This window comes from Carettochelys insculpta, chromosome 2 (assembly GCF_033958435.1).
Source record: "Carettochelys insculpta isolate YL-2023 chromosome 2, ASM3395843v1, whole genome shotgun sequence".
NCBI classification, from domain to species: Eukaryota; Metazoa; Chordata; order Testudines; family Carettochelyidae; genus Carettochelys; species Carettochelys insculpta.
The window spans coordinates 53867311-53889978 of NC_134138.1; the positions used below are offsets into that span (position 1 = coordinate 53867311).

General features: G+C 44.9%; 1 protein-coding gene across 2 annotated transcripts in view; it reads right to left on the bottom strand.

Moving 5' to 3' along the window:
* Nucleotides 1-22668, bottom strand: part of WWP1 (WW domain containing E3 ubiquitin protein ligase 1) — a 197966-nt gene that overhangs the window by 124263 nt on the left and 51035 nt on the right. For both annotated transcript variants that reach the window (XM_074986996.1, XM_074986995.1), the window contains exon 2: nucleotides 7701-7791. In XM_074986996.1, the coding sequence (XP_074843097.1) occupies nucleotides 7701-7770 (70 nt within the window). In that variant the 5' untranslated portion in view covers nucleotides 7771-7791. The remainder of the gene's footprint in view (nucleotides 1-7700; nucleotides 7792-22668) is intronic.

Below are 22668 nucleotides of genomic sequence, written 5' to 3' on the forward strand. Positions count from 1 at the left end.
GTGCTGAATGAGGAACAGGGATAGCATTAGTTCAGGCACCAGTGCGGACAATACTGATGCTGACGATGATGCCTCGATTGAGGTTGGCACCCCAGGAAAAGCTGGCATCAGTGTGTGTACAGTGTACTGAACCACAGCCAGTGTAATGCTAGTCTTGCTGGAGGCTTTGGACTCAGCTGCCAGTAAGTGCTAAGTTATTGTGATCAGTTCCCTGGCCACTTCAAGAGCATCCAGCATTGAAGAGAGATCCAAGTCTTCCTCCAACACTCCATGCACCAGAAAACCCTCTGAGTCCAGACTCGATGGTCCTGCCTTGGGGACAGAGTCAACAGTGCTGAGACTGCTACACCCTTTCTTGAGGTGTCCTGACATAGGACACACCAGCCTGGGGTGGTGTGGGGGTGAGGGCTGCTGGCCTTCCTGGCTGGTGAGTAGCCTCAATCCAAACTTGTCTTCTTGTGTGGCACCTAGGATTGAGAGTAGTGTTGCACCTAAGCCAGTGCACTGCGCACTAAAGAGGGCAGTGCTGGCTCTGACAACAAGGGTTTGAATGCAAACTCTATTAGCAGACGTTTCAAGCACAGGTCCCTTTCTCACTCAGTCCTTGATTTGCAACTTCTGGAAATGCTGCACTTATCAATTAAGTATCACTTGCATAAACACTTTAGGCAAGCAACATGAGGGCTCCCCTTGCATGCAGGCTTGCCAAAAGAGTTGCAGTGCTTAAATCCCTAGGGTCACCGCATACCCTGGGGCAAAAAAAAAAAGGAAGGGAGGGAACCCTCCACAAAAGCCTGTTATTTTTGAAGACTAACTACTTGAACAAAACAAAAAGCAGTCAAGTAGCACTTTAAAGACTAGCAAAGTAATTTATTAGGTGAGCTTTCGTGGGACAGACCCACTTCTTCAGACCATACCCATACCAGAACAGACTCAACATTTAAGGCACAGAGAACCAAAAACAGTGAGCAAGGAGGACAAATCAGAAAAAAAAACCAATCAAGGTGAGCAAATCAGAGAGTGGAGGGGTGGGAGAGGAAGGTCAAGAATTAGATTAAGCCATGTATGCAGACGAGCCCCTGTAGTGACTCAAAGTTCACATCACGGTTCAAACCATGTGTTAATGTGCAGAATTTGAATGTAAGAGCCAGCTCAGCTGCTTCTCCTTCAATAGCAGTGTGAAAGTTTTTTTCCGTAACACACATACCTTTAACAGCAACGAAGGGTCCTGTGGCACCTTATAGACTAACAGAAAAGTTTTGAGTCTGTGCTCATGAAAGCTCATGCTCAAAACTTTTCTGTTAGTCTATAAGGTGCCACAGGACCCTTTGTTGCTGTTACAGATCCAGACTAACACGGCTACCCCTCCGATACTTGACACATACCTTTAGGTCATTGACAGAATGCCCCATTTCATTAAAATGTTGACTGACTGGTTTGTGGATCTGGAGTGTTTTGATATCTGTTTCGTGCCCATTAACCCTTTGTCTAAGGGAGTTAGAAGTCTGTCCAATACACAAAGCATCTGGGCATTGTTGGCACATGATGGCATATATGATGTTGGTAGAGGAGCATGAGAAAGTGCCCGTGATTCTGTGAGTAACCTGGTTAGGTCCAGTGATAGTATTTCCAGAGAAGATATGTGGACAAAGCCGGCAGCGGGCTTTGTTGCAAGGAAAGGTTCCAGGACTGTTATTCCTGGGGTATAGACCGTGGCTGTTTGTGAGGACCCTCATCAGGTTGGGAGGCTATCTGTAGGAGAGAACACGCATGTCACCCATGGCCTGATAATGGCATCCTTGCCACAATGGATGTAGAGGCTCTGTACACTAATATTCCACATAGAGACGGATTACAAGCAATCTGGAATACTGTCCCTGATGTCACCACAGCCAAACTGGTGTCTGACCTCTGTAACTTTGTTCTCACACACAATTATTTCCGATTTGGGGACAATTTATACCTCCAGATTAGTGGAACTGCTATGGGCACCCACATGGCCCCCACAATATATGCATATATTTATGGCTGACCTGGAACAAACGATTCCTCAGCTCTCGTCCCCTATTACCACTCGTCTACTTAAGATACATTGATGACACCTTTATGATTTGGACCCGTGGTATGGAGACTCTAGAAGAATGCCACAGAGACTTAAACAATCTACACCCCACCATCAACTTATGCCTCGATTACAACATGCAAGAGATACATTTCCTGGACACTACAATACTAATCAAGGATGGCCTGATCAATACCACACCGTACTGAAAGCCTACTGATCGCTATACTTTCCGACACTTGACTGCTTTTTGTTTTGATAGTGTATAGATTAGCACGGCTCCTTCTCTGTTACTATTCAACATACTTGAACAACTAACACTAAAAATGGGAAACTAGGTAAGGCTATTCTGTTCAGCAAGAGAACAAGTACTCCAACAACAGTCACTGGTGATAAAAAGGAACTGAAAGAGTAGGGAGTCGGTAGAGGCCTATGTATCACACCATTAAGGTACCACTCCAGACGGCTCCACCGCCAACCTGATGGGTACAGCTATGGGAAAAGTCTTCAGACAATCATGCATGCAGCATGCACACACTTAATGGAATGCACAAGCAATCCCTGACAGAAGAGCTGACCGTGATGCCTTCCTACGATGTCTGTTCACACAATCACGACATGGTGTTGTCCCGTCATTACCTCAACTGTTTTGTCTTGAATCTGTGGTAGAAAGAATCCAAGCCAAATTGTCTTGAGCTGCAGGATATTTATATGCAGACAGGATTTCCTCACACCATCAGGAGTTTGATGCTGGTGCAAATGTTGGAGGCATCTGTTACTTCTGTCTTTGTGGGTAGAAGTGGAGATAACAGAGTACCAATACATGCTTCATGAGGATTCTTCCACCAACTTAATGAGATAAGGGGTATGAAGAATTTGAGCATGCATGTCAAAATGGAGTTTATTTTCAGCAGGTATATGGACTTCAACAAACTCTACATTCAACACAAGTGAAAACTGGCATGTTCTGTGATGAATGTTCATGAGACCAACTGATCCACCAACCTTGGATACATCCTCAGTATTGTCTGTGGATAGTTTTCTAGCTGATTTACCATATCTGCCAAGCCTGGTGCTGCTCTAAATACAGTACCCTCTTGCCGCCATAGAATGCATTAGGGAACTTCTAATTTCTATCTTTTGGGTTTGCACTAAAGTTTATTTTTTTCTTGTTGAATTTCATCCTTAATGTAATAAAGACCTATATGACAAATGTTGCCTGCGTTCTGTGAGGATATGAGCTCCACCAAAGAAGTCTATCACTAAGTCTATCACTTAAGAATAAATTTGTATTTTTTGTCTTCTTAAATATAAAACTAGGACCTTCTTTCGGCAGAAGAAAATAGCACTTCAAGCCCTGTGAACTGGGCATGGCTCAATCTGCAGCAGTTCAGCCCACAGAAGAAGTCATACTTGAAGGGAAAAGGCTATCTAGCATACTAAAAGACTATTCTAATCCTAAAGATAACTGTAAAATCTAATACTGCTGGGAGTTCTGTTTAAAGCTCAGGATATTTGAGAAGGAACTGAGGGGAGTCTGGCTGCACAGCCCTATATAGGCACCAACAACAGTGCAAGACAGGGGAAGTGTATCCATGACCCTGATGAGCACTGCCACTGAAACTCTCCAATCAAAAGATACAGAGATACATTCATTTCAAATAGAGCACTCACAGGGACACTCCTCAGAAGAAGAAATGGGTGTGTTTTACTGGTTCCAAATGCTTAGCCAGTGACTTCCACCAGTTCAGTTATTTGACTTTCGTTAAAATTTTGTTAGCCAACATATAGGGTTTAAGTATTTTTATTTAAAATGATGTTAAGAGATTATAATAAGTTCAAAATTATCAATTTTAAAGGTGGTTTTATTTAGAATTTTAACATATAAATTTTTAAAAAATCATTTTCATTCACCATGGGAGGTATGAGGACACTTGGGACACAGATACAGCTCTAACAGCCACTGCAGGCCAAAAATATTCTGATATTCCAAGAATGGAATCTAAAGGGAGGAGGGAAAAAAAAAAATTGAGAATTAAGTTTTGATCTTCAATTCACCTGATGCTCTATGTATTAAATTAATTGGAGATGATGTTCTATAGCAGTGGTTCTCACGACCCCACAGTCTTGCTGGGACTTTGGGCTGAAGCCTAAATTTGAATCCCACACCCCCCTCGGACAGTGGCGGGGGGGGCAGGGAAGTCAGGCTTCAGTCCTCCTTCGCAGGGTCATCTCGTACATTGCTGTCTTCAGAAAGGTGTCATGGTGCACTAAAATTTGAGACACTCTGTTCTGTATCAATGTCAAAAATTCATAGTCTAGCAACTTTTCAAATTTGACTAAATTATGGTGCTCAACAGTAAAGCAAATTTGAGTCCAGTAAAATAAGCTTTATTTTCTTTGCTACTTTATGCTTCAATATCCCGAGCACAAATGCCACTCCCACTATGCTATAAAGTTATCCTCCTCCTAACAGTTCCTCCCACCACAAATCAGTAAGCTACTCAGCTTCTTGCACATTTCTTCCCAGTTGCTCAATCCACCCCCATACCCACTAAGTATAAACCAATTCCATACTCTATAGCCTCTTCCTCTCAGGCTTACTCAACACAGAATATGCTTCTTGCCCAAGTCACATATTTCCCACCACATATGCCACCCCATGCAAAACCAGACTACTCCATATTTAGGGTTATTCCCACCACCACGCAACAGTCCTTTTTATCCTGCCTCATTCCACGTCCCCTGGGGGGGAGGGGAGGAACCCCACTCCCTTACAGTTAATAGCACACCCATTTAAAAAAAATGCATTTCCCCATTCAAAATGTGTCTGTGTAAAGGCTAGAATGGCTAAGATGCACGTCTCATCAATTCACTTATTTAAAAGTCAGAACAAACACCAGGTAAAGGGGCATTTCACACTGTCCTTATTTCTTTTGAACACCCACGTACTCAAAGGCTACATCTACACTACAGTGATCCTTCGAAAAGATCTTCTGGAAGATCTTTTCCAAAAAACTTCTTTCAAAAGACCGTGTCCACACACAAAAATGCAGATAAAAAAAATCAATCCGCTATTTTGACAGAGGGCATCCACAGAGCCCCCGCTCTTTTGGAAAAAAAGGGACAGGGATTGAAAAAAAATCCAGCTCTATGAGGAGTTCTCTTTTGAAAAAAAAAGACCCCCAGGGCATCTACACAACTCTTTTTTCCAAAAGGATCTTTCGGAAACAGGCGCTCTTCCTCATCTAGACAAAGAGCACCACTGAAAAAGTGCTGCATTCTTCCAATTTAATATCAAAAGAACACATTTTGTGCGTAGATGTGCGGCAGGATTTTTTTTGAAAGAGCCCTGGCTTTTTTGCAAAAACTCACTAGTGTCAACATAGCCAGAGACTACACAGCACCATAACACTCTCATTGTCAAAGAAACAGACTCCTCAGTTACATGAACAAAAAACCAACCCCCCCACCCTGCAATCTACCAACAGCACATTATACACCATGTTGCGCTGGTTGAGATCAGAGCTGAGCATGAATGTGAAGAATTAGATGTGCGCACTGTGTGTTTGCATATTGAGACTGAAGGGAGTACTATGCAATATGCATGCATTGGCATTAAGATATGTGAACTGAAGCTGGATTGTAAACTACTTCAATTTCCCTGAACCTTTAATTAATGACTGATGGACGAGAACCTGACAACCTTAAGGCCTGGTCTACACTTACAAGTTAAGTCAAATTCCCTGAATGCTGTACTGACTTAAGTCCCAGAGTAGAAGCTACCTACCTACCTACCTACCATCATCCTACAGTGAAGGCGCAGGTGCGGGGGGAAAACCAAGTATTCTGTTGGTGCAAGTATCTGCACTACAGCAGCACAGTTATGTCATTGTAGCACCTGTAGTGTAAACATGGCTTACTACTTAAACAGAAAAGTGGCGGGGGCGGGGCAGGAAATATTAATCTACACATGTACAACTTATAAGAAAACACTCCTTTTATATTTTTAGCGCAAAATTAGTATGGTTTATATTCACAAATGTATCAAACCAAACAATTCATCTAATGATTGTACTCATACTTCCACTTCACAATCACTGCTTCTTTAGCTCTCTTTTAAAAAAAAAATCACAGTCCATTTAAACAGAGAATCAGTAACTTCCTTATTTCTAATGCTAAAAAAATGCTGATTTTTAAATACTGTTCAACATGACATAAGTGCAAACAAAATCCAGACACATTATTTTGCAGAGAAACAACTGCAACATGCAACCATAAGATTAAAAGACAGCAAATTCTTAGGTTTCATTTAGTTGAGCCATCAAAGCATTAACCACTTCTATTGTGAACTGCCACCCTAAAGATTTAACTTACAGTTTGTTAGTGTCACACTAAAGATGAATAATAATGAGTTTTATACTTAGAGGTCCATAATATTGTGCTATCGATTCTGCACAATTTCTAATGTCATATAATCTACAGATACGTACCTGAAATGTTAAACAATTTAAAGCAAATTTAGAAAAAGGAGGACAGAACCCATATGGACTTTATGTTTGGCAAACATTTGAAGATTTAAAATTAGGCACAAGAACCAACTTTAAGCAGACCAAGGTGTTTCTAAACATAGAAAACAAAAAGGTACAAGGCAGAAAAAAAACCACATTCGAAAATATGAATTTAAACGCAAAAGAACAATGTATATCAATGACAAATTGCAGACTAAAATTCACAGCTAGTTATTCATCAATACAGCCATGTAAAGGAATGCATAACATATGAAGCCAAAGGAAACTGAAGTTCCAGCATTTTCTTTTGAAAAATGTTCTTAAAGCAACAAAAATTGAACATTTTAAGAACAAACAAAACTAAGGTTTAAGGTTAGTAATTTGCTGTAGCAGAAACCACTGTGAACACACAAATAAGATTAAAGCCTTCTCAATACAACACTCAGTCTAAAATTTGCATACATCATTCCCTTCTAAAGCAAACCTACACTATTAAAACTAGTCAAGAGTGGGTCAAAAGTACTGCACGTTGCTTCTTTGAATGGCCACAAACCATGAATAAGTGCAAAATTATGCTTAATGTGAATAAGAACAAAGGAAGACAAGCCAAACTATATCCATTTATACACCTCAGAAAAACCTACTAATATGTATTAAAAAAAACAAAAATTCTCTCAGGAAACTACAAAATTAGAAGTCTGTACTATCTCACTTTTGCTGATGTCCCAAAAAGACAGCACACTTTAAACATCACAAGTGTGTAGTCACTTTAGTCAATATCCTAATTTATGCTACAATACTTTGTGAAGCACGTTGCTTTATCCTTTTCTTTTTATCCCCAAATCTCCTTTTAAATGTCTTTTAAAAAAGTAATTTGTATTATTTTTCATACAAATGTTTGAACATGCCACACCTCCTTTCTTCCAAAATATTTATACATTAGTAGTAAGTAAATAAGTTTGAGAATGATATGGGGTAATATTTTCTGATACTGTCCTCAAGCTCAGTCTATCAGTAAAGGTTACACAATTTTTATGATATAAAGGAGTATTTACTGTGGAAGAAGAATACTTCTTAGACTTAGGGTCACATTTATTAATAGGTTTAATACATAGATTATTACTTACCAGTTACTTGCATCTGTAATCTTCCATTATGATTGTGACTGGTATCAGACCTTGGTGAGGCTGTGGCCATGTCAGAAGCTACAGCTTTAGCCTATAAAAAAAAAGATAAATGCCTATATCCAGTTTACTGAAAAATATCCAACTATGCATAAACTAGTATAAACAGAAACTAGAACAGTGAGTTTCCTTCTGTCACTGAGGTATACCAGAACATGGTCTATTACTTTATAATCAAATTACTGTAATGGTTTCACAGTTGTATGATGCCTGCCAAATGAGTACCTCAAAGCACTTCAAAAATACTAAATGAAGTAACTTCAGAATATCCATCTGAATTAGGCAAGCATTACCTCAGTTTCATAGATGGGGGAATGAAGTGGCAGAAACAGTGAACAATAGAAACACCAAACTGGAAGGGACCGCAAAGAAGTCATCTAACCCTGAATCAAGATTGACTACACCCAGGCCCCCCCCGTCAGGTACTTATCCAACCTATTACTAAAAAGCTCCAATTATAGGGATTTCATTGTCATGCCCCAATCCAAGTAATTTACCGCAGTACTTATCTACCCTTAAAGTTAGATATTAAGAACTTTCTATCCCAAAGTTTCCACATGGCAAATTAGGCCAATTGAGTCTTGTCTGAAAGTCAGGGGTAGAGACAATTAATTGCCATCCTCTATACCAATCTTTTGTGCATTTAAAGACCAATCATACCTCCCTCAACCTTCTTTTCTGTAGATGAAACATATCCAATTCTTTCAACCTTTTTTGAGAGGCCAAGTTTTCTAAACCACTTGCTAGTTATGTTCCTCTCCTCCGGATTCTCACTACTGTGTCCACATCTTTCTTATGTGGTACTCAAAACTGAACAATTACTTCAGCTGAGGCTTCACCAGAGTTGAGCAGAGAACAACAATTATAACTCATGTCTCACATACAATAATCCTGACAATACATCCTAGTATCGCGTTTGCCATTTTCACATCACCCCACTGTGCTATTTCAGCGTGTGATCCATTTTAGTAATTATCAAGAACTTTTTCTACCATGCTGCTACCCAGCCAGTAATTTCCTACTGTTTGTGACAGTCTTCCATCATCGCCTACTCTGCTGTGGTCTTTAAACGCCTCCATATGGCCTCTAGGGATTCCATGCTCATCCCAAGCCTAGATAAAGGAGGAGGGCTGGTCAGATGAGTGTCAATGAGCTGATTGTAAAACAACAATACGAATGAAATCTGATGCCAGTACGACTAACTCGGACATTGCCCAGATAAACAACATGGATGATACCAATTGAGCTTTCAGGGTTGTGTCGATAGTTGGAATTTTCTTTCAGTAGCCAACTTAATGCCTATACTATCAATCTGAACATGGAATGTCTGAATGTTGTGGGGGACTGGAAAGTTAGAGCCGCTTGGAAAGGAGATGGAGAGATACCGATGCAATATACTTGAACTGACTGAGAAGCGTTGGATGACATTGGGAGAGATGTGCAGTTGCAAAGTCATTTGGTCAGGGAACAAAATGAAGCATGAGGCAACAGTTGGATTCCTTCTTAGCAAGAGACCCAGAGGAGCATTTTTAGGATACAAAACGGTGAGTGCAAGAATGATGGTAACGACATTCGAAGCAAAAACAGTCAGCATCTTGGTCATTCAGGTGTATACACCCATGTCAGACAGCAGAGGAAGAGATCAAGCTATTCCACAAACACTTGACAAAGACACTGGAGGAGATACCGAAGAGAGCTGTGTTGATCATCGGAGGTGATAGGAATGCAAAGGTCGGAACAGATAACGAAGGTTGGGAGAGAGTCATGGGAAGACTTGGACACAGAGAAAGAAATTAATGAGGTGAGAAATTATTAGAGTTTGCTATGGAGCACGAGATACTGATATGCAACACAAGATGCCAACAAAAGGACTGTAGGAAGTGGACATGGCGATCGAATGATGAGAGGTCCAAAAACCATGATAGATATGAGCTTGGTAAGAAGATGGGCAACATCAGTACAGCAGTGCCAAACTTTCTAAGGAGTGAATGTAGACTCAGACCACAATCTAGTGATCGCGAACATCAAGACGAAACTCAAGAGAAAGTATAAGACAAAAGTTCAAGAAATGAAGACAACTGGCAAGGCAGAAATAGGGAATGCATACAGAGCAGCGCTCAAAGAGAAGATCAGGAATGCAGACACAGCAAAAGACCTAGATAAGAGAGTCAAAGGGAGAGCCACAGCATAGACGAGGCAATTGAGCAGACAGTTCCAGAAGAAGAAAAGATCAATAAGAAGCAGATTATGCAGGAGACGCTGAAGTTGGTCCAAGAAAAGAGTGCTGAAGATCAGAAGGGATGTTTCCAGGAGGAAACAGCAATATAGACTGAAATACAACAAAGTAAGAAAAGACACCAGAATGGATAAGGTGAAGTGATTAAAAGGAACAGTATAAACATACAGGCTCTGTCTATACTACAAAATAAATTTGAATGTATTATAATGGATTTCATAATGCCAGGATTTCTAAATTCAATTTTGAGTATCCTCAGTCCCCACAGGCTCCCAACAAATTTGGCACTGCTTCCACAGTGAAACCACCAAACATTGACTGTTGCAGCAGTGCATTGTGGAAACTTATCCCACAGGTCCCTCAGCCCCGCATTCTGAGCCAGGAGCAGCAGCACTGTCAGTTTCCTGGGTCCAGCAGCTTACAGGACATGGGAAACTGACAGAGCAGCAGCCCTAGTTAGTTTTCCAGCTCCTGCTAGTACAGTAAACCCTCCAGTTACTGGACTAATAGGGCTGTCTGTTCTTCCCCCAGTCTCTTTAAGTGAGGGTTTACTCCCCATCCCCACAGGCTCCCCCAACCCCAACCCAACTTGCCCCCAAAGAAACAACTTCCCAAAAAACTAGCCCCAAAAAAAAAAAACATCCAAAAGCACCCCCATCCTCCCCAAAAAAAGTCCTCTTAAAAAAACCCAAACCCCTGCCCCTCACCAACTCCGATGGAAGAAGCTGCTGGAGCCTGCTGGCTGGGGGCACCTGCTGGCAGGTGGCCCAGGGCACCTGTCGGGTGGGTGCCTGCTCACAGGTGTCTGGCCCCACAGGTGCGGCTCCAACTGCCCAGCTACAGGGTGCCTGGCCCCTGCCACAGGAGTGCAGCATCCTGGTCAGTTTCCCAGCTCCAGCTAGTAGTGGGGAGCTGGGAGCCAGATGTCGCATGAACAGCTTCGTGGAATAGGTAAAGGACACCTGTGAAGGCTAATAAATTCAATTTTAGGATGGGGTGCTTCCATACTGGCCTTTAATCGAACTTATCAATTTGAGCTTGATGCTATACCCGCCAGATAACTATGATTTTGCAATCTCACGATTATTGCTCCCTAAATCGAATTAATGGTATTTTCAGTGAAGATAGTCAATTTGTAATATCAAGCCAACTGCCTTAAATTTGATTTTATCTCGCAGTGTAGATGCAGCCATAGAGAGGTATTACAGCAAGTATAAGTACAGGGAGGTGTATAAGATGACCAGGAGTTCTAATAGGAAATGGCAGCCAAAGCAGATGGTGATCAAAGACAAGAATGATGAGGTTCTGATGGATAAAAAGATGGTTGCACAGTGATGGATAAGATATTGCGCCAATCTGTACAAAGCACAGCTGGACCCAAGTGTCTTAGGGAGAATGATCAAAAACTGAAAGACCATTGAGAGTGAGACTCATATTTTAAAGTAGTAAGTAGAAAGAGCAGTGAAATGACTAAGAAAAACAAGAGCCCTTGAAATAATAAGATTGCAGGAGAGATGACCAAATAAAGCAGAGGAAATACACCAACTATGTAATATTGGGTGGGAAGAAGGAGAGACACCTAAGGAACACACAAGATCTGTGCTTGTGACAATACACAAGAAAAGAAGCATGCCAGAGTACAAGAACTACAGAACGATTGCCCTAACAAGTCACCGAGGCAAGGTGTTGATGATGATACTGACAGACTGAGATTGCAGACAGAAGAATATTTAGTGGATCAGCAAGTGGGATTCAGGAAAGATAGTAGTACCATAGAGCAGATATTGGCACTAAGACTGATAGAGGAGAAAGCTCGACTAAAGAACAAAATCATCTACAATTCCTTCATCAATCTTCAGAAGGCATTTAACAGTACAGATCAGAAAATGACTTGGGCAGTGTTGAAGTCATACAGAGTGAATAGCAGATTGATATAGCTGTTGAAGAATCAACAACAACAATGCAGAAGTAGTGCTCTGAAAGTGTGGAGAGATGGGAAATAGGTTTACAGTGAGCAGAGGTACGAGACAAGGAGATCCAGTATCACCGAGTAAATTCATCATGCATGTGGAGAGTGCAATGGATAAGATCCACAAAGAGGTAAAAGGGATATAGGTACATAGGATGAAAATTACAGCTTGAGGTTCGTGGATGATATAGCCAAGGAAGATGGAGAAGCTAGCAAAAACCGTGCACGCGTTAAATGAGGAAGGGCAGTGGCACGGACTGATTATGAACATTGATAAAGTGATGTCAGCTGTATAGTAGTCCCTCATGTTATGTGAAGACTGTGTTCACATGCAGCCCCGCATAACTTGAATTTTGTGTAAGTCGGTGATGGGGCTTCCCCCCAGCAGAACGCACGATCTGCAGCCAGGGAAGCAGCAGAAGCACCTGGAGCACCTTTTGAAATGAAAGTCTTGGGGGCGGGGGCAGTTGGGGAGGGTTAAGCCTTGGGGTGGGTTGGAGCAAGACAGGGCTATGGGGGGTGAAGCTGAGTTAGGACTAGGGGCGGGGCAGGATTTTGACTTATGTAGGAAGATATAGCAGAAAGAGAACCTACTGCAGACTGTTTTACAGCAGAACTTACAGCTATTCGGATATATCTGCAGAATGAACGACGAGCGAAAAGTCATGACCCTGGCATTCAGCATAATGGATGGTTTCAAAAAAAGAGAGGCAAACCCCACAGAGAATGGGTAGATGATCCAGTAGATTGGTGCAGAGCTAGTCTATGGAAACTAAGCTACTCCACACAGGATGGGAAAAAAATGGAAGGAAATAGTGAGGGAAGCATCAGACATCAACAGGCGCTGAGCCCATGGTTGTTCATGATAACATGGTCTTTACTGAATATCATTATATTGATTTCACATCAACTATTCAGTTTATCAACATCATTTCCATTCTGTCCACAAAGTGTTTGCAGCCCATCAATCTGATGTACGGTAAGGTCTCAGAGTACGCAACCCCACTCTTACATGTCCAACCCCACTCCCTATTGTAAACCCCGCACAGCGATTTCCAGTTCTGCTTAACTTACTCCCCCTGCCCTGGCTCAACCCGCCCCAGCTCCGCATGGCCCCAGAACAGCTCCCCCACCACCCGCATACAGCTCTGCCTCACCCTGCATGCCCACGCCTGGCTCTGGCTTACCACCACTCTCACATGGCTCCGGCTCACCCCCCACCCTCCCAGCCCAGTTTAAACTGCCCACAAACAGCTCTGGTTGAAGTCGCCCCGTGTGGCTCTGGTGCAACCCCCGCTGCCGGCTCACAAGCTCCCCACCCCACACGGCTCTGGTGCAACCCGCCTGCCGGCTCACAATCTCCCCACCCCACATGGCTCTGGTGCAACCCCCCCAACCCCCAGCTCACAAGCTGCCTGCCCACTCACCCCCCTGCCCTGTGCGGCTCTGGTGCAATCACCCTGGCGGCTCACAAGCCCCCTGCCTCCCTCCCCCCATGCCACACGGATCCGGTATAATCCCCCTGGCTCACAAGCCGCCTGCCCAGACACCCACCTCTGCCTTGCACGGCTCCAGTGCGACCCCACTGCCAGCTCACCACCCACTCATGGCTCTGGCTCCAGCTCAACTCCCTGCCCACACAACCCCACCCCCATCACCCAGCTAACCACCCACGCACAGCTCCAACTCAACTCCACCTCTCACCCCCCTGCAGCTCCAACCCACCACCAGGCTTAACCCTCCCCAACTGCCACCCCCAGACCAGGACTTATCTTTCTGCTGCTTCTCTGGCTGCAGAATACATGTTCTGCATGGGAAAAAGCCAGACCCCTATCTGCGCAAAATCTAGGTTTACACAAGGGTGCACGGAATGGAACCCTCGTGTACTCTGAGACCTTACTGTAATCTGCAAATTTTCACTCCATCCTCCAAGTGTAATGAAAATATTCAGTCCCTAATGTTTGACAGCTAATTCATTATAATTATTCTGCATGTGGTTTTTTTCAATCAGTACCTACCCAATTTATAGTAATTTAAACTAGACTAATTCTTTGAGAATGTAGCATGGTACCATGTCAAAAGCACTTCTGAAGTCAGGACACATCTACTGCTTCCCCTCATCCAGTAAGTCAGTTACCCTTTTAAAGAAAATCAGATTGAAAGAAATCAGGTTCTCTCTTTCTGTATAGATGGTAAGTACTTGGGTGCAAGGACTGTCTTTCTGCTTCTTCAGTGCCTACCATAATGTGGTTCTGCTCTCAAATGTGAAGTTAGAGTAGTGTTTGGGTACAATATAAAGGACACTTCTGCAGAAAAAGAACACAGCTCTAATTATGCCCTAGGCTTCAGTCACACAAATACATATATTTAAAATGCAACTGCCAAAACTTGGATATGTGCGTATGTAATGAACTTATATTTGGGAACTTTAATATATATGACAACCACAATACAGAGTACATTTATATAAGAACAAAGGGATAAGATGTATACAGGGTCCTGTGAAGTCTGCTTGACAGAGATCAAGTTCTGTGACAACCATCCCTGAATTCTATGGTAAAAATTCCTGAAGTCTCCAACACCAACAATTTGTTATATAATCCCATAAATTATTCTTTATTCCAGCCATGTGACCCCAAACACACAGAAGAATAGATCAGTTTAAAATAATAAATTTATGTACAATTTGTCACTAAGATTTCATGAACTACTTCTGTTCAAGTATTCTGTCCACTATATTCTCCAGATGAACCAGTTCAGAGGGTCTCATAAATTGACTTTAACTGGGCACTTCTGTATCTCCAAACCCCATTTTGCACATGCCAGGGAAGCAGACAATGTAGTTTCAGTGGTACATCTCAGTTCCCCAATTCTATTTCTTAAGCAGCCTTTCTGCACAACCTGCACTGCAGGTTCCTCCTCGTCTGCTCTGCCTACCTCTTGCTCCTTCTGCATGCACCTTTGCCTGATCAAGAACAGTGAAGAGAGAATTCAATTAATTTCCACTTGTGAAAAAAGGTCCAGATGATGTAGCAGCTCCAGGCAACAAGACAAAATGAAGGAAAAATTCTGAACTCTGCATTACCTTGGAAAAATACCAAATATACCATTGCTGCAGAATTAGAGGCCACAGAGCTCTGTGTAAGGTGATCTGCATATGTGACTCTTCTCTAAACTGCTGTTTCACACAGTTTAGAGATTAAAATGTGTATTAGTCACACACATTTCTCATTCGCAAGATTACCTTTCTAACCATAAGGACTAGACAATTTTTTTTTTAAAAATGAACACCAAAATTCTGGACAATTCTACATTAAAGAATACATTGGACTTTATAAACACAGATATGGGAGATACTGGGAGGTCTGGGGAGTTGGGAGAGTGAATAAGTGAAACTGCTGCTTCAAACACCTAAACACTACTTTTGTCCCTCAAATCTCAAGCAATTTTGCATGCGCAATTTAGTCTGCAATACAAAATTTAATGCCTGCAATCTGCTTTAATATATACATGTTTAACAGCTAATAACAAAAGGAAAAAACATTAAAATTATTTAAAGGTTTAAAAACAAACAAGAGCTTTTTAGTCTATGAACACTAAATTTCACACTGTAAGACTGAAAACAATATAGGTGTTACAATATATTGTTATATTTAAAAAACTTGAATTGATCTCAAATTAAGTGTCCCCACACCTCTTGTCTATGTAACTTAAAACAGCACCTTTCCATTCATTTAAATTTGATGGATTTATTGATGCAGATTTTTAATCGAAATTATTTGTATACATTGTACTTAGTTTAGGACTTAACATAGTTATAATTTCCAATGTACAATTAAACAAGTTTACTTTTAAAACAAAAATGAATGTACATAAATACAGTTTCAACCAACTACCAATCTGCCTCAGTTACTTGAATTGTTCTCTGATGGGTTGCGAAAGGCAACCCTCCCTCCAAATGTATGCTTTCTTGCTCTATTTAAGGAAGCTCTATCCATCATCACCCCTACCATGCGAAGAATCAAACCTCTTTCTAAAACCCACCCTTCATCATTATGCATCTGTACACATCATCATCTCAGTTTATATTTGAATATATGTACATTACTAATAAAAAAACTAAGAATTTTATCAGATATTTTAAGTCAAAGTATATGCCATGATTTTTTTAAAAAAATACATATACTACATGCAATTAAATCAAATAAAGTTCTAAGTTGCTGCCAGTTTTCATCACCATTTAATGTGCTAAATCTTTAACACACACATACTCCGGGGTGGATGCGGGGAAGAAGGATGACAACGGTAGGGATGACTATATTTTTTCACTCCTTCCCTGCTAAAGAATAGGATCAAACTATTTGGTGAAAGTTCAGAATATGAATTTTTTCATGATTCCAAACTATACTAATTTTCAATTAAAAAGGTAAAACTCAGAAATTTATCAGCAATTAAAATACCCCTTCTTAAAAAAAGACAGGAAAAGAGAAGTTACTCACCGTAGTAACGATGGTTCTTTGAGATGTGTCCCCATGGGTGCTCCACGATAGGTGTCGGGCTCGCCCCGGCGCCACAGATCGCATCTTTCCAGCAGTTTCTGCCGGACCGCGCATGCGTGGGCCGGTCCCCTGCGCACTTCCGGCCACGTGCGCGATCCAGTCCCCACCAGTTCCTTGACCAACCGCCTCGGATGCTCCTGAAAAACACTAAACAGAGATCCAAAGCGGGGAGGATGGGCGGGTGGTGGAGCACCCACTGGGACACATCTCGAAGAACCATCGTTACTACGGTGAGTAACTTCTCTTTCTTCCTCGAGTGTCCCCGTGGGTGCTCCACGATAGGTGACTACCCAGCAGTAACCCAAGAAAGGAGGTGGGTAATCGGGTTATGTGCAGCTTGCCCCCGAAAGGACCGCTGTCGAGAGGCGGATATCCTCTTGGAATGCCCAGTGTAGGGCATAATGCTTGGCGAAGGTGTCATAGGATGACCAGGTCGCCGCTCTGCAAATGTCTTTTAGCGCGATGCCCTTGAAAAAGGCTGTTGATGCCGCCACTGCCCGGGTGGAATGAGCCCTAGGCAGGGCCAGTAAAGGAATCTTTCGAAGTTCGTAGCACATCTTTATGCAAGACACAATGTGCTTCGAGATTCTCTGTGAAGAGAGACCCTCTCCTTTTGATCTGGGAGCGAGAGAGACTAAGAGTCTGTCCGTTTTCCAGAAGGACTTAGTTCTGTCTATATAGAAGGCCAACGCCCTCCTCACGCCCAGGAGGTGCAGGTGTGCCTCCTTGTTGGAGCTATGAGGCTTCGGGTAAAACGAGGGTAAAACTATAGGTTCGTTAAGGTGGAACTCTGAAGAAACTTTAGGAACAAAGGCTGGGTGCAGCCGTAAGGTTACCGCCTCCTTTGGGAATACCATGCAGGGCGGCGTTGCCATAACTGCTGCGAGCTCACTGACCCTGCGAGCGGAAGTGATTGCAAGAAGGAAGGTTGTATTTATCGTAAGGAGACGGAGGGAAACTGTGGCTAAGGGTTCAAAGGGTGGTCCCGTTAGCGCGCTGAACACCAGGTCCAAGCTCCACGATGGTGGAAGTGGTTTCCGAGGGGGGTACAGGTTTACCAGCCCCTTCAGGAACATGGTAATAATAGGATGGGCAAACACCGTGGGCCCTTCCTCTTCATGCCAAAAAGCCGATATAGCTGCAAGATGGACCTTCAATGATGAGAGGGAGAGCCCGCCTCTCTTGAGGTCCAGTTAGTATTCTAGTATGACAGGTATAGGCACTTCAAGGGGATCTAACTGCTTGGTGGAACATCATGCAGTGAATCGAGTCCATTTCTGTTTGTAGGTCTTCCTGGTGGAGATCCTTCAGCTACTTTCCAGGACTTGCTGCACTCCCTCCGTACATGTACTTTCTAGGGAGCTGAGCCATGGATTAACCATGCTTGTAGGCACAGGCCTCGGGGGTGAGGATGCACTATGGGCCCCTGGGCCTGCGTGACCAGGCCCGGCGCTACCGGAAGGAGAAGCGGTGGACGATCCGACATGCGGAGAAGCAAGGGGAACCATTGCTGTCGATCCCATGTGGGGACCACTAGGATCATGCGGGCTCTCTCACTCCTGGCTTTCTGCAGGACCTTGTGGATGAGCACCGTGGGGGGGACACACGTAAAGCAGTGGGCCCTTCCATGAAATCGCGAACGCGTCCCCCAGGGACCCCCGCCCCAGTCCTGCCCTTGAGCAGTATTGGGGGCACTTCTTGTTGTGCTGAGTGGCAAACAGGTCTATCTGGGGAAACCCCCATGCCTGAAAAATCGGTCGGAGCAGATCGGAGCGGATCTGCCACTCATGTGTGAGTGCGAAGTGCCTGCTCAGCTGGTCTGCCTTCACGTTGTGAGCACCTGGTAAGTACGAGGCTTTCAAGGTTATATTGTTGGTGATGCACCAGTTCCACAGCCGGACTGCTTCCGCACATAAGGCACGGGATCAAGCTCCGCCTTGTCGGTTTATATAAAACATGGTGGAGATATTGTCTGTATTGATCCCGACTACCTTGCCTTATATGTGGTCTTGAAAGTGTTTGCAGGCGTTGAACACCGCTCTGAGCTCCAGAATATTTATATGCAGTGACTGTTCCGTAGGGGACCACAGTCCTTGCGTCACCTTTTCGCCAATATGTGCTCCACACCCTATGTGGGAGGCGTCAGTGGTGAGAAAAATAAAGATTTGTGGTTGGTGAAAGGGTACCCCTGTTAGCATGTGCTTGGGGTTTACCCACCATTGCAGGGATCTGAGCACCTCTGTCGTGGGCGACACCACCCTGCGGACGGTATGGGATGCCGGCTTGTAAACGCTCGCCAGCCAATGTTGTAGGTTGCGCATATGCAATCTGGCGTTCTGTACCACGAACGTTGCCACTGCCATGTGGCCGAGCAGCTGCAAGCACGTTAAAACCGGCACCGTGGGGCTGTATGTCACGACTTGTACCAGGGAACCGATGGCGCGAAAGAGAGCATCGGGTAGATAAACTCTTGCTGTGATAGAATTTATGCGTGCCCCTATGAACTCTACGTCCTGTGTGGGGTCGATCTTTGATTTCGCAAGGTTGATGACCAGGCCCAGCGAAGAAAACGTGTTTGCTGTTACGCGTATCATGCGTAGTAGCTCCGCTTTCGAGGCCCCTTTCAGTAGGCAGTCGTCCAGATATGGGAATATAAATACCCTGTCTGTGCAGGTAGGCTGACACCACTGCCAGGGTCTTGGTAAAGACTCTGGGGGCCGAGGAGAGGCCAAACAGCAGAACCTTGTATTGGAAATGTTCTTTGCTGACCATAAACCGGAGAAAACGTCTGTGAGCCGGGTGGATCGTTATATGAAAATACGCATCTTGTAAGTCGAGGGCTGCAAACCAATCTCCATCGTCCAGCGCCGTGAGTATAGAGGCGACTGTAATCATCCGAAAGCATTGTTTGCGCAAGTACTGGCTGAGGCCTCGAAGATCTAAGATGGATCTCCAGCCTCCTGTTTTCTTCTCTGTGAGGAAGTATCGTGAATAAAACCCTTTCCCTTGAAGTCGCTCCGGCACTCGTTCGACCGCCCCTATAAGCATCAGGTGGTCCACCTCCTGCTTGATTTTCGCCTCGTGGGAGGCATCCCTGAGATGAGGCCTGGGCAGAGGTCTTGGCGGTGGGAGCGACTGAAAGGGGATCACGTAACCCGTGGCTATGATCTCTAGTACCCACTTCTCTGAGGCGATGATGGAACATTAATTGTGGATGACATTGCACGATGGTAGTAATGGTGCAGCCCTCGACCTGTCCGTCAAACTTGTTGCCTTTGGGCCTGCCCCAAGGATGCACGGCCTTGTTGGGAACGTCACCTAGGAGTTCTATACTGTTGTTGCTGTTGATGCCGCCCTTGGTCGTAGCCCCGTTGGTACTGAGCACGCTGAGGTTGGTACGGGTATCGCCACTGTTGAGGGTAATACTTTTTCTTTCTGTATGGAGGGGTACAAATACCCAGTGTTCAGAGTGTGGCTCTTGAGTCTTTACTGGAATGAAGGACCAAATCAGTTGACTCTGCAAACAACTTCTGCATGTTGCAAGGGAGATCGACAATTTTTGCCTGCAGATCCCTCGGGATACCCGATGTCTGGAGCCAGGATTCCCTGTGCATGACCACTGCAGTAGCCGTTGAGCGTGCCGCCGTGTCCGCTACGTCCAGGGCGATCTGGACTCCCATCCTTGAGGCTGCATAGCCCTCTTGCACGATGGCCTTCAGCACCGGCTTCTTATCTTCTGGAAGCGAATCCATGAGAGAAGTAAGCCTGCAGTAATTGTCGAAATTGTGGTTCGCTAGATGTGCTGCATAATTAGCCACTCTCAGCAGCAGGGTGGAGGAGGAGTATACCTTTCTGCCATATAGCTCTAGCTTCTTGGCATCTCTGTCCGTTCCCCCCGCTTTGTACTGGGAAGTCTTCGATCTCTGCTGAGACGATTCTACCACCAGAGAATTTGGTTGTGGGTGACTAAACAGAAACTCCATGCCCTTCACCGGGATGAAGTATTTCTTATCCGCCCTCTTGTTTATAGGTGGAGCGGAAGCCTGGGTCTGCCATATGGTAGTAGCAGACTCCATGATTGCTTCGTTGAGCGGGATAGCGATTTTGGACGAGGCCAGAGGCCTCATGTTTTTGAGGAGCTTGTGGTGCTTCTCCTGCACCTCTGCTGTTTGGATGCCTTGCATGAAAGCCACCCTTTTAAACAGCTCCTGAAACTGTTTGAGGTCGTCCCGGGGGGCAACAGCCTCATCAGGGGAGGACAAGGAGGAACCACTAGGGTAGACCTCCCTTGAACTCTCAGGGTCCTGCTGCCGGTGGTACACCCTCTCACTAGAGGCTTGCGAGGGAAAATCTCGGGGTTCCAAAATCAGCTCCCCTTGAGACAGCTGTGTTTCCGTCCCCGTACGTGAGTGCCCGCGGGGGTACTGGGCAGTCGAGGGGGACCTGCCCCTGGGTGTATGCCTGTGGTGTCTATGCCCGGTGTGATAAGGATGACCGTGGCAGCACGGGCACAGTTCCTGGCATGGAGACCTGGACCACTCTCGAGGTGCATACCCCCGATGTCTGGGGGAGCGAGATCGTCTGGATGATTGAGACAATGGTGAAACTGGTTTGTGGTACTCCAGATGGTCAAATCCCAGAAAAGGCAAGGGTGGCCCGAGCCATGGTGACGCTGGTTGGAAGAACAGGGAAGGAGGCTCTGGGTAGGCTGGGGGAGACCCATGTCTCCTGGTTGGTGTACACAGCATAAGGGCAGGATTTGTTGAGAGCAGCCATGCAGCCCTGTCCAGAGAAGGGCTGAGGTGCCGGGTTTTTGCTGCTGCCTTTCCCCTCCCCTGCGGGGCTGGCTCTGCCCCTCCCCGTGCCGGGGCTCTCAGCCCCGCTGTCGGAGCTGCGCTCGGCACGCTCATCTGCGGTGCCGCGTGGGTGGTCTCCTCCGGTGCCTGCAGGCTACGTGCCTGTTGGCCCTGCACCGTTGGTGCTGCGGGGGTCTGTGCCGCTTGCGGCGGTGCCACCAGTTCTGGCGCTTGCCTGGCCACCGCTCTGAATGCGCGTGCCAGCTGTTTAGTAATCGGAGGCTCAGCCTCTGCCACGTGCGCTGCTGTGCTGCCGCTCGCTTGTGACTGCGGCTGGGGGCTGTGAGCTACGCCCGTCCCGCTCACTGTGACCGCTGGCAGGGATCGGGCTGGAGAGAGCTTCCTCCGTTTTTGCACCGAGGGGGTGAGGGACACAGCCTTCCTTTTATGGAGCCCTGTGGGTCCCTCTGGTTGAGGCCTCTCCGGCACGTCTGGCTGGAGGGCCTTATCAAACAGCAGCATTTTCAGCTGCATTTCTCTGTCCTTTCTGGCTCTGGCCGTGAGCTTTGCACAGAAGGAAAATTTCTGGGTGACGTGTGATTCCCCCAGGCATCTGATATATTGACTGTGCCCATCAGAGGCCGGCATAGCTTCGCGGCAGGACTCACACTTCTTGAATCCTGAAGAGGACATTGCGGTGAGTCTTTGAGCTGTTAATAGGGTACTTAGCACCTTCTGTGTGCCTGTTCCCCTCTCACGGACTCCAGCCTGCCGCAGCAGGAGACCTACTGGCCTTCACGTCCCCAGGGTGCCTCCACTCCTCCTCTCGTTTCTAAGACTTTCTACATAGAAAATATATATATATTTTCTCTCTCTCTCTCTCTTTTTTTTTTTTTTTTTTTTTGCAATAAAGAAACAAACAATTTAACTAAGAACTCTGAAAGAGAACTCAAACTCTGAAAAAAACTCTAAATACGCTGACTCTGGCTGCAGCCTGAGCAGATTCCGTCTGCAGCCAATGGCGGTTAAGAAGGAACTGGCGGGGACCGGATCGCGCACGTGGCCGGGAGCGTGCAGGGGAGAGGCGCGCGCCGGCGCATGCGCAGTCCGGCAGAAACTGCTGGAAAGATCCGATCTGCAGCGCCGGGGCGAGCCCGACACCTATCATGAAGCACCCACGGGGACACTCAAGGAAGAACCTTAGCTATGAAAATTACAAAAATTAGAAATAGTAATTATATTTAAAATAATCTTGAATACAGGTGTCCACAAATCAACACTATAAAAAATGTCTAGATGATTTAGTAGACTAACTTCAGATCAGAAGAAGGAATTATTAAAAGCTTACTAT